The 17,272-nt window shown below is 52.2% G+C and overlaps 1 protein-coding gene across 1 annotated transcript in view; it reads right to left on the bottom strand.

Moving 5' to 3' along the window:
- The window catches only part of rngtt (RNA guanylyltransferase and 5'-phosphatase), a 98,274-nt gene that overhangs the window by 55,970 nt on the left and 25,032 nt on the right, over positions 1-17,272 (bottom strand). The window contains exons 9-10 of the mRNA XM_035423607.1: positions 9,141-9,276; positions 4,816-4,887 (exon numbers count right to left, since the gene is read on the bottom strand). Of these exons, the coding sequence (XP_035279498.1) occupies positions 4,816-4,887; positions 9,141-9,276 (208 nt within the window). The remainder of the gene's footprint in view (positions 1-4,815; positions 4,888-9,140; positions 9,277-17,272) is intronic.

A 17,272-nucleotide genomic window follows, 5' to 3' on the forward strand; every position in this document is an offset into this window, starting at 1 on the left:
GGCTGGCGTTCTAATTGGATGAAACAGGAAGTGTAGATAATGAAGAGCTCGTCCAAAATGGCGGTTTTTTGCCGGTGCAGAAATAGTACACGCCAACACGCGCGGGCTCGGGGCGGATGAAGTGAAAAGCCTCCCCGGAGCGCGAGATGCAGAAGGAAGGATGAAAAAAAAAAAATCGCAATTTGGCGCGTTACATAAGGTCTGCTCGGAGACAGCTCAGCCATTGACAACTTGATGCGCCGGGGGAAGGGGAAGAAAATGGCGGCTACCGAGGGAGGCAGCGCGGCGAAAACAACGTGTGAGCGCGTGCGGACGGAACCCGACTGCCGCGGCGCCACCTTTCCAGAGCCTCGGCAACACGATACGAAACATAACAACAACGGCGGATTTCACAGTTCGGACGTCTTCGCAGCCGCGGTCTCACGCATGCGCGCGTACACGGAAAAACACACGCGCGCAGTTCCAGCACGGAAACGGGCCTCCATGCACACGGAGGGAAACGGAGGGGGCTCGCTATTGCACCTGCTGTGCCGGCACATGACTTCGCATGACACTGTCGCATTGTTACCGCGTGCGTCCTGCAGCGCACTGAGCAGGTGATTTTACTCGTAGCGATTTCGGCTGTTTCCAAAGTAACGGCGCACACGTTGCGAGAGCCCCTCGTGCGTCCGGACAGCCGTTGCTTCCCGGTGTTCGTGCCCTCCCCGCTACCCCCGCCATCTTGGCTGAAACGGTCTTATTTTTACAGAGGAAAGCACTTTAGCCGCAGAAGCCGAGCGGCACGCTCTCTCACTCCGCACGCCCTGCACAGACCGCGCGATCTATAATTCATCAGCACTCCGTCTTCGCCCCGGCCCCGGGGTCATTTTCGCCACTACGCGCTTTTTTCCGTGCGCGGCGGGCGGAGAACGCCGAACTGGAGCTGGACCGGGGCTCGGGGGTCCGGGTTCGGAGCGGAGCGGAACGGAACTCTCGCCGACGCCGGCCAGCTGCGCGGTGGAGCTCGGCAGACGGTCCTACGGTGGACGCGAGCCTGTCTCTGTTTTCGCTACCCATCTGCTCCGACAGCGTGAGGGGAGGGGAGGGGGGAGGGGGGGGGGATGGTCCCATAGGGGAGGCGGTCACGTGACCAACCCTCCCCGGATTCGCCGAGGCTCTATTCTTGGAGGACGCGGAACAGCTGGGGGCCGGAGGCACTGGATAACTCTGGATAAGACTGAAGGTGCAGTGCATCACCACGAGGACGTAAGCGGAGTGGGTCTCTCCAAGCACCGGACTGGAGCGCAGGCATCACTGCTTACTTCAAATGAAATCTGATTAGTGCTCACACTTTCACACTCACAGTGTCACTGCACGGACTCCTGCTTGGCCGAGCCAGACTCATTTAGATGTTCAATGATTTTCGATTTATAAATTTAGTTTCCCCAGCACGCCCAAGCACGCACGCACACGCACACACACACACACACACACACACACACACGCAGGCTGGTTTTCATATTCAGATTAATCGTTATCTCCATCTTCACCGCTCCCCCCATTACTGACCCGTACATTAACGGGATCCCAGAAATCCCGGTGCCTAATGGATTTGCGCGACGTCTGCGTTTTTTTTTGACGGAAATTCTCCTGACGTCGACGCGGACGAGAAGAAATAGAGCATAAAAGCCCGATCGATCGCTGAGAGCTCAAGATAACGGCGTTCCATTAAAAAGCAATTCAGGGGGTGAAACAATTATATCCTGTCCAACGCATAAATAAATAAGCCGGTGGATGCCAGCCTTCGCCGATGATGTCATAAAGGCGAAGAGCCGCGGGCCCTGGCCGACGCTCGGCGGCTGATAGCGGCGCTAACGCGCGCGATACGATAGGGGGAGGCCGTTTCCGGGCGGAAAAAAAAAACCAGACCCTTTGACGTCGACCGACGGCGCGCTTTCGTCAGCCGAAACGGAAGCCGGTTTCCTCCGAGGCGTCGCCGGGAACGCGGCCTTCGGCGTCTGGGGGTGGGGGGGGGGGAGAGCGCCATCGAGCGCCCGAGCGCCGCGGTTGAAGAACGGGCGCAATTAGAGGCGTGACCGCCTTAGCCGCGGCGGGGGCGGAAGCCTCCGCTTAACGAGGTGTTCCAGCTGGGTTTGGGGCGCAAGGGGGCGAGGGGAGCGGCCAGCGGAGGGAGGAGGAGGAGGTGGAGCCCCGGGGCGGCAGCCGCGCGGGCGAGCGGCGGCGGGTCCTCGCGGTCGCGGCGGGAGCAGGTGCCTGCTTTGTTAGTGTCGGAGTGACGCCAGGGAGCCGCTGTTCTTCCTCCGCAGGGGCGACCCGCTCCCCCCGGGCGTGTCCCGTGTCCCGTCCCCCTCCCCTCCCCCGGCTCTTCTCCAGCAACATCCACGCAGGACATGGGATCGTGCTTCCAAGGGGAGGGGCGGGGAGTTGGTGTGGGGGGAGGAGTCACCGCCGCTGTGTCTCCTCCCACCTGGGCGACGTCTAGGCCGGTCCCGCCTTCCTGCCGCGATGGGCGGGGCGACGGACGGGATAGATAACGGGCTCGTCAGCGCACCCTCGAGGCCTGTACCGAGCGGCTCAATCTCCCGTGCGATGGTGTGGTGGGGCGGGGGGCGGACCGCCAACAATAGCGGCGGTTAAAAACAAGCCGAGTCCGTCATTTTTTAATCAGGCGAGCGAGTGGACGCCCGCGGAGGCCGCTCATTTCAGAGGGAATAATTCATCGCGGCGGCCGTCCGACACCGAGCGGCGTGTCATCAGAGACGTAAAACACCAATTTCACTTTTTATGGCTTCCCTGCTTATTTCTGTCAAGCCTTTCAGGAAAACATGAATACCCTATTAAACACCCTCCAATCACCGCGGAGCGACAAAATACCGGTGATGGAGATTAGCCCGACGTAAAACGCGAACGCGGTGAATGTTCAATTAGCGTACTTGCACAATTAAGCTCTGCTCCGACTCCGCTATATAATTATCGCCATCGCACTAAATGAAAACCAAATTGCTAATGATTTGTTTCGGTTCAGAGTTTCCAGAAAGGCGACGGTAAACAGAGTAGCGTGCTATTAACACGGGTGCTCAGCAGATGACAGGCCATCCGCTATTAACCTGAACATTTGACATTAAACTCCTCCAGACTCCCTCTTGGAGCTCTGAAAAACAGCCCTGCCTGCCTTTTGTCATTATCTTCTCATTAAGCACATATCAATATATATCTATATCCATTTCTTTTTAGTCTTTGAGTTAATGACATCTTATCTTACACTTGTCCCTTATCCCCGTGGCTGACAAGAAGATACTCCGCAAATGTCTTACTCCTCCTTGGGGAAAAAAATGACTGCTGTTCTCGTGTCACATTTTCCTCGTCTTTTTTCTCCCCTCTGTTACCATGGCGAAGGCACGTTCGGCTAAAAGTCGCAGCTAAAGTATTACTCAGGGCTGATATTTACATTGCGGCGCTATGATTGGATGTCACGCGCGCACCGCGACTGTGCGCGGCGAACTTCGCCGTCGACATTAAAGGAAGTACGTTCGCAAGCGTCTAATGAGGAGGCGGTGAACTCCTGTCCATAAATCTCTGCGCTGAGTACTTCTTCGGTGGTTCCACCGTGCTGACTCTACCAGGTTGGCCACTCAGAGCCGTGAGGCCTAGGACTGTTCTCCCTGTTACTCTTATTGTTTCACTGGGCAACGCAGCCAGTTCATATTGTTCACGATTCCCTTTTCAGTGCCTGGATATCGGGGCTCCAGAGCTCACCCCCGCCCATCTCTCTGCCGGGCCCCCCAGGACCGCCTCTACAGCCGGGCATCTCGGCGCGCCAAACGGCCGGAGACAGGAGGCGCGGGCGCCGCATTTTCATCCCAGCCTTCGCACCGTTTCCTCGATTCATTTTCCGCATAGAACTTAGTGCGGCATCTGTCGAAGCCGACAGCGCATCTCCGTTTGGAAAGCCAGAGCGGGCCCGGCTCACGCCCGCTGGAGCCGCCGCTAGCTCGGCCCGGCACGCCTCAGAGGCAGCGAGACGGGCCCGGGGACGGCCGATCTGGGCCGGCTGAGGAGGAGAGAGGCCGGGCGCCGCGGATCGGCTCCCGGCTGGCCGCGGCGCGTCTGGGCCGCGTCTCCGCGCGCCAGCAGGAGGAGGAGGCGCCACCCTGCCCGTCTGGGCGGGCGCCAGCGCGCGGCGCTTTCGGGCCGCTCCGTCTGGTCGTGCGGCCGAAACTCAGCGGAGGGGAGCGGCGACTCGATGGGCGCTCCGCGGGACTCGGGCGCGGCGTCGCGATACGGGTTCCCTGAGCTCGCCGCCGGGCTCAGAACGGTGCACGACGTCACGATACGGGCTCCCCATGACATCACGATATGGGTTACCTAAGCTCGCCGCCACACAGAGCACCAAGCCGTGACACGGGTTTCCTAAAAGGACCGCGTTCCCTCCACTTTTTTCTGACTTTGGGAGCGGTTATCGTTTTAAGGTCCCTGTGAAGATGGTCAACAGTTTTATTCACAATAAATCGCTGCAGGGCTCCAGTCCGAGACCGGAGTAACATTTTTGAATTAGTACATTTTTAAATGAGCTTCTTGGGTTGTTTTTCTCACCGCAGGACACTCTAGGAGGACAGCGATGATGTCAGCGGGTTGGGGAAAGCTCTGCTAACTAGTCCGAGACATCACTGATGAAACAGGTGACAGAGTTCTCACAAAGCCAACATCTGCACTGGAAACCTACTCAGCATTCATACGCAGGCAGAGGCGTGATAATCAGAAGCGCAATCAGGGTGTCTCAGTTTCACGGAAAAAGGGCGAAACTGCGTTACTCACGTTGATCTTAATGATGTCGTAGATCAGGTAGCGAGGAACCGGCTGTCCGTTCACCTTGTCGATGATCATCTCCTGCAGGAGGGAGGAGAAGAGACGCCGTGAGTCACGTGACCGCGCGCGAGCGGCCACCGCGGAACGTGAGCGGGGCTCCAATCAGACCAGAGTAGCCGAGCGTTCCACGAAAACCTCCAATCAGGCCGGAGGAGCCGAGCGTTCGCACAAAGCGCGAACTGGAGCCTGGGAGGCCAGCGTCGTTCACAAAGCACCAATTGGGGGTGCGGGGCCAAGCTTTATCACAAAGCTCCAATCACACCAGTACAGCGGAGCATTCTAGAAGAACTTCAATCAGATCAGAGTAGCCGAGCTTTGTAAGAGAATTCCAATCAGATCTGAGGAGCTAAGCATTCCCACAAAGCTCCAATCAGGCCAGAGGAGCCGAGCATTCTACATGAAAAAAAAAAAAATTCCATTCAGACCAGAGCGGCCGAACAACCTCATTACACGCCAATCAGACGAGAGCAGCTGCACATTTTGGCACTTCCAATAAGGCCGGTGGTGCCATGCAAATTTTCTGCTGTATCTCTAAAGAGTGCAGGAGCCTGAGGTAAGATCAGAGAAGGGGGGGTGGGGGGGGGGGGGTGTGGAGGGACACAGACAAAGAGCTTTTATCTATTATTCACAACTGTCACTGTGGAAAAAAAAAAATCAGGTGTGTTTAAACTGCCCAAGTCTGGGACATCGCTCAGTGTCTAACGGCTTCTGTTGGTTGGGAGGGAGGACACAGCCAAACATCTAGATCTTAAGTCAGTTGGTCATCCTTCTATAGATCACTTACTTCTAGGATTATTAAACCGTGACAGTTTGATATATTTACTCTGTCAGGGAGATAAATATTGAGCTCCACAGTCTGAGGGAAAAGAATAAGGCAGCGCTGTGGTTAAAGCACTGCCATGAGCGAGAGAGGTTAAGTCTGAAACGCAGTGCGGGTTATTGGCTTTTTAAAAAACGGCTGGGAAGCATTAATCATTTCTGCATTAGCGAACCCAAAATGAAAATCGCGACGACCGACAAGGCTGCAGCCCAGACGCACCCCCCCCCACCCACCCCCACCGAGGAATTCAACAGATAGAACGCCCCCCCCACCCCACACCCCCACCGAGGAATTCAACAGATAGAACGCACCCCCCCCCACCCACCCCCACCGAGGAATTCAACAGATAGAATGCACCCCCCACACCCCCACAGAGGAATTCAACAGATAGAATGCACCCCCCCCACCACCCATTAATTTATCGCGCAATTAAAAGCAGTAAACTTCTAAAAGATTGCATTAACAAATTATACATGCCCAAGTGAACTATACTGAACGGTAAAAGCTTTGGAGATTAAAATGCTAAATAACACCTGTGCTCTGTGATCAACATGTAAAGGGAACTTCACCCCAAAAAAAGCAATCACTCGAGATTTATGCGCGGCACGCGTGAATAAGCAAAAGGAGGGGACCGGCTAAATGAAGAATAAAAAGCTCATTTCGGCTGCCACCGAAGGCCCGCGTCCAAAAGTGACGGATTAAAACGATCCCGCTGCGATTTTTTTCCGAAAAATTTACGGAGTTTTGATCCTTCGGAACAAGGTATTAAAAAAAGAAAATATTAAAAAAAAACAAAACAAAAAAAAAAAAAAATGAACGGTGAGAGAGAAAGCCAGGAGAACAAAGCCAGCGCACCTGCTCCCAGGGAGCGGGGCTTCAGATCTGGCTCCAGCTTCAAGAGCGGGCCCCTAATGGGGGCCAAAGATTAGGCCGCCCCCCGCCTGCCAGAGGAGCAGAGCTCCTCACAGCAGAACCGAGAGAGAGGGAGGGAGGGGGTGGAGGCTTATCGCAAATTCGAAGCAGGCCCAGAACGTGCCGCCAACGAAGCCTGAAAGGAACGCGACCCTCCGCTGAAGTTCACAGCAACGGCACCGAAACTCACTTTCATTTGAACGTGTTTCTGGTCAAGGGGGAAAATAAAACTGAACAGTTTGAGTGAAGATGCACCGTCTTTGACTGACCTGAAGAGAGATCTTACGTAAGTGAGGCAAGAACAGAACGCATATTTTATCAAATGAGCCAGCTGGGTTAATCTTTGGAAATCATTGGCTCTCTGAATTCCAGAAACTATGAACCAACGCTCATAAACTTTGATCATTTTCATCTGCCTCGAATTCTTGTCAAATAATCATCCGTTTCAATGCAGACAGGTTATGCTGACAGGTAGAACAGAAACAGTGATTCATAAATAGTTCTGGCCTGCACCCTCATTGATTTTGGATTCGCTGCATTAAAGGACCCGACTCAGAAGTATGACGTTAGTGTCCAACTTCGAGTATGATCCCATAATCCTTGGTTTCCGGGATAGCCAGCCAGACTTCTAAAAAGAAGTGGGACAACGACTCCATCAACCCGCACACTAAAGCTTCCTACCTTCAAAGTGATTCAGAGCGAATAGGGTGAAATCTCACCTCAAGCACATCAAAGTACAGCACCCACCTGGGTGAGGAGCGGCAGCCATTTTGGAACAGAACTTTCGACACACGTTAGTTTGGATGGAGGGAATTATTAGAGCTCAGGTAGCGAGGGAATTATTGGGCTGGGGGATGAATTACTGGGGGAAGACTTGGTAACCATTACGTTGACCAAGCCAGTTTGGTAACCTTATTCTGGCTTCTCCAGGCTACCTGTCAACAGCGCACAGGCTACAGATCTCGAGCGCACTCCTACTGTTCATTCATTGATTTCTTTGATAGGGACAGTGGGCAGCCACTTTGCTGTCCCAGAATTAGCTATCAAGCTAAATTTCATCTGTTGTCCCTAGGCAGGTAACAGGCTACCTACTGTTCCAGGTATGACTGCACTGAGGGACACAGAGCGACCCAAAAAGGACTAACGGTAGGGAAGCTTGCTCCAGACTCTGCTGGGGAACAGGGCCACAGGGAGCAGACAGACAGGTTTCAGAGAGGTCTGCGCGCCTCGATAAAAACTCCTGCACCTCCACCCGCTCCGGCGCCTCAATAATTCAAGCACGTTTCCCACTTTTATACCGCTGACACAATATCATAAGATTTTGGCTCGCCACAAAAGAAGCCATTTCCCCGTCCGTAAATCAGAGCTGAGCAGGTAGCCGCCGAGCCAGGGTAGCGGAAATAGCTCGACGTGAAAAAGAAGCATTCAATTTGGCCCTCCCCTTCGGCTCTCTCCGGTGGCCCTTTCATTCTCCCCTCCTTACTTCGGCAGAGCGATAATGACTTCCACGGAAGGACTACATCCTGACCCCGCAGACAGATGAAGTCCTCATAGGTGCTACCCACCTCAGCAGACTAATTTTAACAGCGGGCTGAAACATCATTACAAGGTGCTGACTGCGAAAAGAAAAAAGCACCCCGGGGTGGGGGGGGGGGGGGGGAGGAGAAACCGCGCGGTCCCGTAGAATAATGAACGCGGACGACAACAGATGTTTCTGAAACGCTTTCGGGGCGGTGCCTCGCCCTCGCCTTCGCCTTCGCCTGCCACACATTAAAGCGCGCTCTTGACTGAATACAAAAAAAAAAATGACTCCCAGAAATGACTCCGGAAAAAAAAAAAAAAGAAAAGAAAGAAAAAAAAATTGGTTTCAAATGTCAAGATTTGCATAAAAACGTAGCGGCGCAGCCGGCTCGGATTCCGCGGGGCGTAAAGAGATTGAAGATTCACGCTTTTCTGACTCTCTTTAATGAGTCACCGTTTTCTTTTTTTTTTTTTACCCCCCCCAAAATCCGAAAGCGCGGCGTGGTGCTCGCGGGGCAGGCCAAGCGGCAGTAAAGCGCGCCTCGTCAGATAAAAGTTGCAGCGAATCCCGATGACGGCCTCCTCGTAAGCGAACCGAGAACCAACCAGCTCAAAGTCTCTCTTCAACACGTTCAACAAACAGAAACAGAAAACTCTTCCAATATCTCCTCTGATCTGTATCTTTTTCTGATACATTAGTAATTATGGGATACCAAAAGGCAGCCAAAGACTTTAAAAACTCAAGTCAGTGATTCTCCCATGACTATGCTATATATATGAGGATATGTCTTTGGGAGACAGGAAATGGATGAATATGGATCAGTCTCTGCTAACCTATCAGACAGTTGCTGGTACATAAGAGGTCCCACTGTCAGAGATGTTGTACCGGACTCCCACAGCGCTTGATAATTTGACAGACGATCTCAGCCAATCGCCTGCAGGTAGGAAGCTGATCTCATGGGTGTGGCATATTGAACGAAGTAAAAAAAGAAGAAAAAAAAAAGAAGAACTGTGAGCTTACCCCATCCAGTAACGTGTTGGTGAGATGATGTTGAGGTTCCTTCCGGACGGGGAACTCCAGGTTATCTATGTGGAAGACCGAGTTGTCCCTGTCAATCATGTAGACCTCCTTTAGCCCATTGATCAGCATCATGTACCTGCGAGAGAAGAGCACAGCCTTTTTACCCTCAGGGCAGAGCTAACGACCGTCCTCTATCACACGTATAAACATGATTATCGCAACAGTACACTTGCATCATCTCCTGCTTGAAGTTAACACCGGCAATAAAACCGTTTCCAGCAACACAGCAGAAAGCTTTGAATTTGCAAGTCTCAGAAAGTTATGATTCGAATCGGCCTTTTCGTTCCAGGGAAAGAGGAGGTCGTTTGTGATCATATATGCACACCAGGAGATTTTCAAAGCAAACAAAAATCAATGCAGCCGGCTTGCTTTAAAAAAAATATAAAGTTAAAAGATATAAAAACAAAACTGATAACTGAGCAATTGATCTTAATCGACGGGGCCTTAGTCTTAGAATGTGGAGTAAGAAAACATCGCGCATCCAATGAAACTCCTCGAGCCAGGATGCAAACGTCAATCGGAAAAGGCGGGTCGCGGTTCGCGAAGCTGCAGAGAGCACCCGTCCACTCGGTACGCGCGTCTGCTCCCCGCTCGCACGGCAGAATTCCGACGCTTCGAAACGCGAGCAAATCCTCCGCCTCCTCAAAAAAAAGACTAAGCGAAAACGCCTCGCGACGTTCGCGGCCGACGACTCCGGGTTCACGACAGGCCGTCGAGAGGGCGCACTGCTAACCGACCGCGGAGGAGAGCTTGCGCGCGGCAAGCTGCGGCAGCAACGCGCAGCGCGCCCAGAAGAGCGGATGTCAGATGGGTTCTCTCTGGTCCCGAGGCCCAGAGGCATACTAGAGCTCGCTCTCCGTAGCCATTTAGAGGCCGGGAAGATGAGGCTGTTATATAACATTTACCTTCGGGGCTCATCTGAACTGCACTCAGGGCCTGACATTGTGGGAGGGGTCACCGGGGGGGGGGGGGGGGGTTCGATCTCTTAGCCGCTAGCCAAGCTGCAGGACACAGTGGTAGATCCCACGAGGAGCTCCTGAATTGAGAGGGATTTGTGACCGACGTGAGGGGGGGAAGGGAAGTCATTAGAGGCCCACGGCGGCCCTCCCGCCAACTTTGGGAGGGTCAGACCCGGAGAGGGAATAGTGTCGCCACCTGCGCTCGGCCAAATCTGGGTCACACGGGACCATCAGACATCGTGAAGTCCAATTCCCGAGCTCCTCCTGTCACTACTGCTCCCTAACTACACGGGGGTTCCGGTTGGCAACAGGTGCTTCCAACGCTTTATAAAAATAAACGTGGAAATCGACAGAACGCCCATTGTCACTGGACAGAACATCCACTACCGCTGGTTTCGTCCTTGAGCGCGTCCCTCCGCGGAAAACCGACAAGAGCAAGCGAATCGGAACGCTTTGACTTCATCGGTATGGAAACCGAACGCTCGAGGTGAAGAATGCAGAGCCGAGGAATCCAGCGCGTCGATAGAATCTGTTCAATCGCGCCCCGCCGAAACGCACTCAGAAGCACCCCGGAATCAGGTCCCCACAGGCGCCTTCCGCACACTTACGACCGGCGCTTTCCACTTTATGAAAGTTCTGCAGATAAGAGAGGTTTGTGTGGATGTTCAATTCTGCTCACAGGCAGTCGGGAAGACGTGCTCCCATTAAAAAAAAAAAAAAGGCTCGAGATTGGAGACCCGACAGTCGCATCACCTGCGACAGAGAGGGGAAGAAAGAAAAAATCCCATGAAGACAGCAGACGTCGCCCAATCCTCGCCGCCGAAGAGTTCCTGCTCTGAATCCTAAGCGCTGTCCATTGGTTCAGGCGAACGCGTTCTGTCTGCAATCTGTGTTTACGCAAGAAGAAACCCTGACAGAAATATTTTATAACCCGAGAATATCATTTACTCGCTGTGGAAAAAAAAAGCAGCTCTTGTGAGGTATTTCACATTTCTATGCACCCAAAACTTTTTTAGACACCCAAAACTCTTTACCCTGACAAGAGTGCTGTGCATGCGCGCATCCTCTTATCCCCCAACAAAGCACGGCGCGTTAATGCCCCGTTCAGCGCTAGCTCCGGTCTTCCCATTCTCTCGTTACCTAAGGTTGATTGCTTTAATCAACGCGCCGTGGAACACCAGCGCTAATTACTCGCGTCACTTCCGCGCAGCGCCGCCGCGCGTCCCTAATTGCAGACGCTCTCTCCGCGCCGCGGAAATTAGCGCGGTGGCAGGCTGCCCGGCGGGAGGCGAGCGCTATCAAAACGAGCGCTAAGGACGCGCGTGGCGTTTAACGTGGCGCGTGGCGCTTCCGGCGTCGGCGGGAGAAGCTGCCGGGTCGGATGAGAGGACGAACGATCGTTTAGCTGCCCGCCGTAGGACTACGCCAGGATTCGGAGGTGGGAAAAAAACTTAAAAAAGAGCCAAGCAAACGTCGTCTTCAAAGGCGAACGAGAATCGTTCAGGAAAAACAGCGAAGGACTGCTTAAACTCGACTGAAAGTGGAGGAGGGGGGAGGGGGGAGGGGGAGGGGGGGGAAATGTGATCTATGCTGGCTGCAGGTTCACTAAGCAACGAGTCCTGCGAGAGATTTGGAGCCGGAGAGGCATGAAATAACGTTACGGGAGGCGAACGGCGGCAGGTCCTGAGGGGGAGGGGGAGGGGGAGGGGGAGGGGGAGGAGACGGCCCTGCCGTCGGCGGAGACGAGGCCGGGAGGCGGGTTCGAGGTGAGCAGGGTGTTAAAGGGCACCGAGGGGCTATTCCCTGCAAGATTAGCGCTAGCTCACCACGGGGGCTACTGCGTATGAAGAAAGCGTGACCCCTGAGTTAGGAAGTGCTTGCGTCTGGATGGATTAAAAAGTCTGTCTACCGTTCTGGAAAAGTCTAAAATGCTGCGATGTCCTCTGTGCATGACAAGCCACTGCAGTTCCAGCACCACACACACACGCACACACGCGCAAATGTGCCGGGTATGATAATACACCAATTTAACAGATGATCACACAATGATCGCAATCAGGCACTTCCCGGGCGGCTTTACGGAGTCGTACACAGTTCGGCGACAGCGAGGAAGACACGGCATCGGGCACATCTAGATTGGCTCTACATCAGTTAATAAAACATCTTCATCGCGGCGCAGTCGAGAGGAAGGGAAGGTGACCTTGAACTGACTCCAGACTGGCCCGGCTCTTTGTGATAGGCTGATATAGCAGCCCGCCCACCCCCACCCTCCCCCCTCCTTTTCCCACAATGGGGACCCGGGATCGATATGGAGGCAGGGGGACAAGCCCCGGATCAGCGGCTCCTAGGCCCCGGCGATTACGACGCGCGGCCCAACGTTCGCGGCGGCCGCTATCGCGCGCGGAGGCGCCTGACTGATTGCGCCGGAGGGGGGGTCCGGGCGCGGCCGCCGAGGCGAAAGCCGGCCCGCCGCCGCCGCCTCGCTGACCTGCGGATTCGATAAGAGGGGCATTTCGCTTTGATGGAGTAACAATGAGCTGGGCTGCGAAGGGTCGGGGGGAGGGGAAGGGAGGGCGGGGGGGGTCGGGCAGGGGCGGGGCGTTGATTTCATTTGGAAGCGGCTCTGGCCACGCTGCCCACCCGCCCGCCCACGTCAGCGCCCGGAAAAGCGAAGCCTTTCGCCGGGAGAAACCGCGCCGTAAAATCGCCGCCGTCGCGGAAAACGGAGATTGGAGGCATCAAAAGCAGAGAGCCTCCTCCCGTCGTAAAAACTAGAGACCTGCTGACGGAGAGGCAGGTTTTTACTTATTAATATTTTTCCCGGAGATCGGAAAAATGGATCCCTGTGGTTTAATTGGCTGCGTAATGGCGTCCTGTCCATTTCTGGCTGGGGCGTGGGGAGGCGGCCTGCAATCAGGCTGGCGTGCATCGTAGAGGCGGGGGCTGCGTTTGGGCAGACGCCAATGGGGCGGGGGGGGGGGGGGGGGGGGGCGCGGGCGGGGTAGCTCGCTATTCACGGCACAGCGCTTTGAGATCTTTGAAGGCGAGGCGCTACATCCCCCCCCCCCTCGCACGTCTCCGAACAAAGAAGACTCGCCCGAGGAGCGGCGGCCCCTTGATCGCCGTCTTTAAGGGGCCGGTCGTCCACGGACCTCTCCAGAAGCACTCTGGCCCTAATGATGTATGAGGAGGTATTGTGAAGGCTTCAACTCCGCTGGGAAGAAGAGCATGACGAGGATCCCCTCTCTTCTGCCGGTCCGGACCGAATTTAGCTTTTCATCATTACTGCAGAATCCGCTGACATAACTCAGCTAGGTGGTCAATTAGAATTATGCTGTGGAAACGCCAAGCCTGTACATTAACACCCACATACTGACACAGTGCCTTTTCCGAAGTAAAGGGCGTAGCTCTTATCGCAACACGTCCAAATTTGTAATCATATTCCAAGCTTGGGTAAGCGTGGCAGATATACGACCGTACAATAAAATCAGAGCGGCAAACCCGACGGATGATAGGCTCACCGTAAAACACCGCGCTGCGGTTAATAAATATTTGCGGGTTTTGTTATGCGACGGAAGGACGTTTTACGGGCGAGGAACTGGCGAGGTCAAGGAAGGCCACAAATCCTGCAGCCATGGAAACGTCAGACCCGCGAAAGAGATTTGAAGCGCGGCGGCCGCAACGCTCACATTACGATCCCGACAGGACCCGATATGCAGTTAACCAAAAAAAAAATAAAAAAATAGCCCTTCTCATTGAGATCCAATATTTCACAAGTGATTTAACAGCAAAGTGGAAAAGACAAAGATTGTGAAAAGGACATCAAAGTCCTGGTAGACTGCGGGGCTTGAGATAAGCGTGACGCTCGAAAGCTGGAACATCAATCGGCCTCAAATGTCTCTCCTTTCCGTGGGCTGCGAGGGGGGGGGGGGGGGGGGGGGGGGGGGTCGATCAATCGCTCTCTGGCAGGACCTCGAGAGAGATCACTTCAGCCTCTTTCCGAGGTATTCTAACCGCTCGGTCTGAGCCGACCGGCTCGTAATTTCAGCCGCAGTGTTTATCTTCTGTTTTTATGCTTGCAAAGAGCAATAACAACATTGCTCAGGTTCTCTGCGCAATACCAAAGGACAGAAGATATCACGATCTCGCAGTTCTACTGTTCCGCCGAGCACAACCCAGGACCGGCGATCACGAATACAGAATTATTCCGATCGCGTTTTCCATTTCGTATTTTACAGATCTTTGTCCGGGCATGCGCACGCTTCCTACTTCAAAAAGAGCTCAGGTTTAGTCACACTCAAATGAGCACATCTTCCCAGCACATATTTACAGGACAAGGACATTTTTCACAGCGTGATATAGAGTGGATCAAGTGGGAAAAAAAGTAAAACCGCTTTCAAATAATCAAAGGCCGTTGTCTCGTTTTAAACTGGTACCCAGTGAAATCACCTGGGCTTGTAACTATCCAATTACTTTATCCAATTACTTTCATTGCTTCACACAAGTAAAACAGACAGAAGGTTTTAAGTAAATTTTGTTGATATAAATGAAACATCAACCAAACATTCCGTCTTGCTTCATGCTGTGTTGTTGACATGCACACCATTTCAGACCAACTTTTATTTTTCCTATTTATAGTCCTAACGAAATGTAAAAACCTTCACTGATGTTATGGAAACTGAATGCAATACAATCATACATTTCTTGAAGATGTTAAGAGTTTGTCTGTGAAAAACATGAATGCAATGATTGAGTATGAACATGTACAGTTGTTGGATATCATTTTAAGGTACAACATTGCCTTGGATGCAGTGTAATAACTTTCTTTAATTCAGACTTTTCAATGCTCAAAAATACCCATTTGCACTTCACAAGACATACTGCTTTCAATGGAAAATGTACAGGCCCTCAGGAAAACCTTCCAAACATGCTTATCTAAGCAATATGCATATGCATGAGGTCACGCAAGCATCAAGAACAGAGGCACACGTAGATATCGTATTAGAAAAAAAAAGGCTCTTATTGTGATACGTGAACCTGTCAGCGAATATCACGCTACTATTTTGGAACTCTTAGCACCGCGTCTTCCACGAAAGGCTCGCATGCGACAGTTTAACGCCCACGGCGCCGCGGTCTGTCCTGACCGAAGGATACCCTGCGTAGGCTAGCAATTCTGTTTTTCCTCTACTGAGCCGCCAGAGTGCCGATAGAAAAGCACCCAGCCAGCGCCTTCGCCAGGCGACCGTAAAAAAAATAAAAAATAAAAAAATAAAAATGACCTAAGTTAATCTGCGAAAATCTACAGATATTGAGCCTCGTCTTGGAGAGGTATTGGAAAATAACGTCAGAGCCTCCATCTGTGCTGGCTTTAGGGGAGCCGCACGCCACGGTTATGAAAAGCCCGAGAAACCCATGAGGGAAATAAAAAGGGCACAGTCACGCAGGCAGAAGCCGAATGTCTGCCACGCGCAAATTATTTCATGCATCAATACTTCTGGTCCCAGGGTTCCTGCGCCGCCAAGCAAGCAAAAAAAAAAAAAAAAAAAAAAAAAAACGACCTCCGTGTCGAACCCGTTACTTCTCGGGCTCGCTGCTCCCGAGCGCGGACAAACCCTCGGGCTGAACCCGGACGTTTTCAGCCGAATGCCGTCGAGAATGCCAGGCCTCCCCGAGCACCGACGCAGAGGCGTCTCCGAAATCTATCGAGCGAAAGGAATCGCACATTTGCCTGTAACTCGCCCTCGTTTCCCTTCAGAGAGGGACTTTTTCGAAACAATAACAGCCAGCAATTGAAGTTTATTTATTTAATTTTTCCAGCTGTCATCTTAATCTGCCCCATTGTCCTGATTTGCACTTAAAACTCTGGCCGCCTGCACAGGAAACTTCCTACACTGTTCCTGTGTGACAATCTCTGGGGAAAAACAACAAAGCAATATTCCACCCCTGAAGATGGACAACATCCCATTCATGGCTTTATATCGAAACAGCAGAGATCCACTTGAAAGCACTCCTAATTTATTGGGTCATAACCAAGTACTGATATGGGACACACTGCGTGTCCATCTTGGATCTCAGTTCGTACTCGACTGTCAAAATCCAGACTCAAGTGGGCCATCTGGCTCAGGTGCTGGACTTCTACCCTTCATAGGAAAGGCAACAGGAAGGTTGCTCATTTGAAAAATGGAATTTCCCATTTGGATAAAGTGGAAAAACAGCAGCAAGTGGTGGTAAGAGCTAGGCACTTTCAATCCATATTTAAACAACCAACAGTCAAATGTTTTTTTCTCCTTAAGAAAAAGCAGGTTTATTATGAGTATGGAGACAGGCCTAGACAGCTTCTGTCATTCAAACTAAAACAGGTAAGGCATCTGTAGAGGCCCATTGGCTTCAGTGAGAAATTAGGTTCTCTAGTCTAGTTTGAGAAAATGAAGGACGCTTCAGAGTTCATAGAGAAATTTAAACCTCCAGGACTTCGGGATGGGATTTCTGCTATTCACAGTCCACGTTACCTTCAATGTACAAATCTTAACCCAATCCATAAATTCAAGAACACATCCCAACAGCAGCTACTCAGGTCATATTTTGACACTAAACTGCCATTCAAACCAATAAGATATTTATATCCATGCATGGCAACAGATAGATCTGTAAACTGAAAAACCTTTAAAGGGTGAGCACGACATAACGGCATCCCCCAAAGATATTGGACCAGTGGTTTTACATTTAATTAAGCTGAAATTGTTGTTAATATGGCTAAAAAATTGACAAATTGATCCCTTCCTGACAGAAACACCTAAAGCTACGCCAGAAAATGACTTCTGTGATGCGTGACATAATAGGCGGACATGATAAGCTCTGCTATTATACCTTCAAGTTGAAAAGATGGCAGAAATGGACAGCATTGAAATATTTGATTCTGAATCAAAGGACATTATCAGTGACTCAGACGAGTCAGTACGAGACATAATTGCTGATCCTGACAGACTACCGCAATACAGCCGTTCAGGTTTTAGCCAGAGGAGATCAGAGTGAGAGGATTCTTCCCAAAGCCAGCAACCAGAGTGCTTCTAGGGAAATTCGATTTTTAGCCATCTTGCCCAGATTCATACCAAG

The sequence above is a fragment of the Anguilla anguilla genome, chromosome 6, assembly GCF_013347855.1.
Source record: "Anguilla anguilla isolate fAngAng1 chromosome 6, fAngAng1.pri, whole genome shotgun sequence".
In the NCBI taxonomy this organism is placed as follows: Eukaryota; Metazoa; Chordata; class Actinopteri; order Anguilliformes; family Anguillidae; genus Anguilla; species Anguilla anguilla.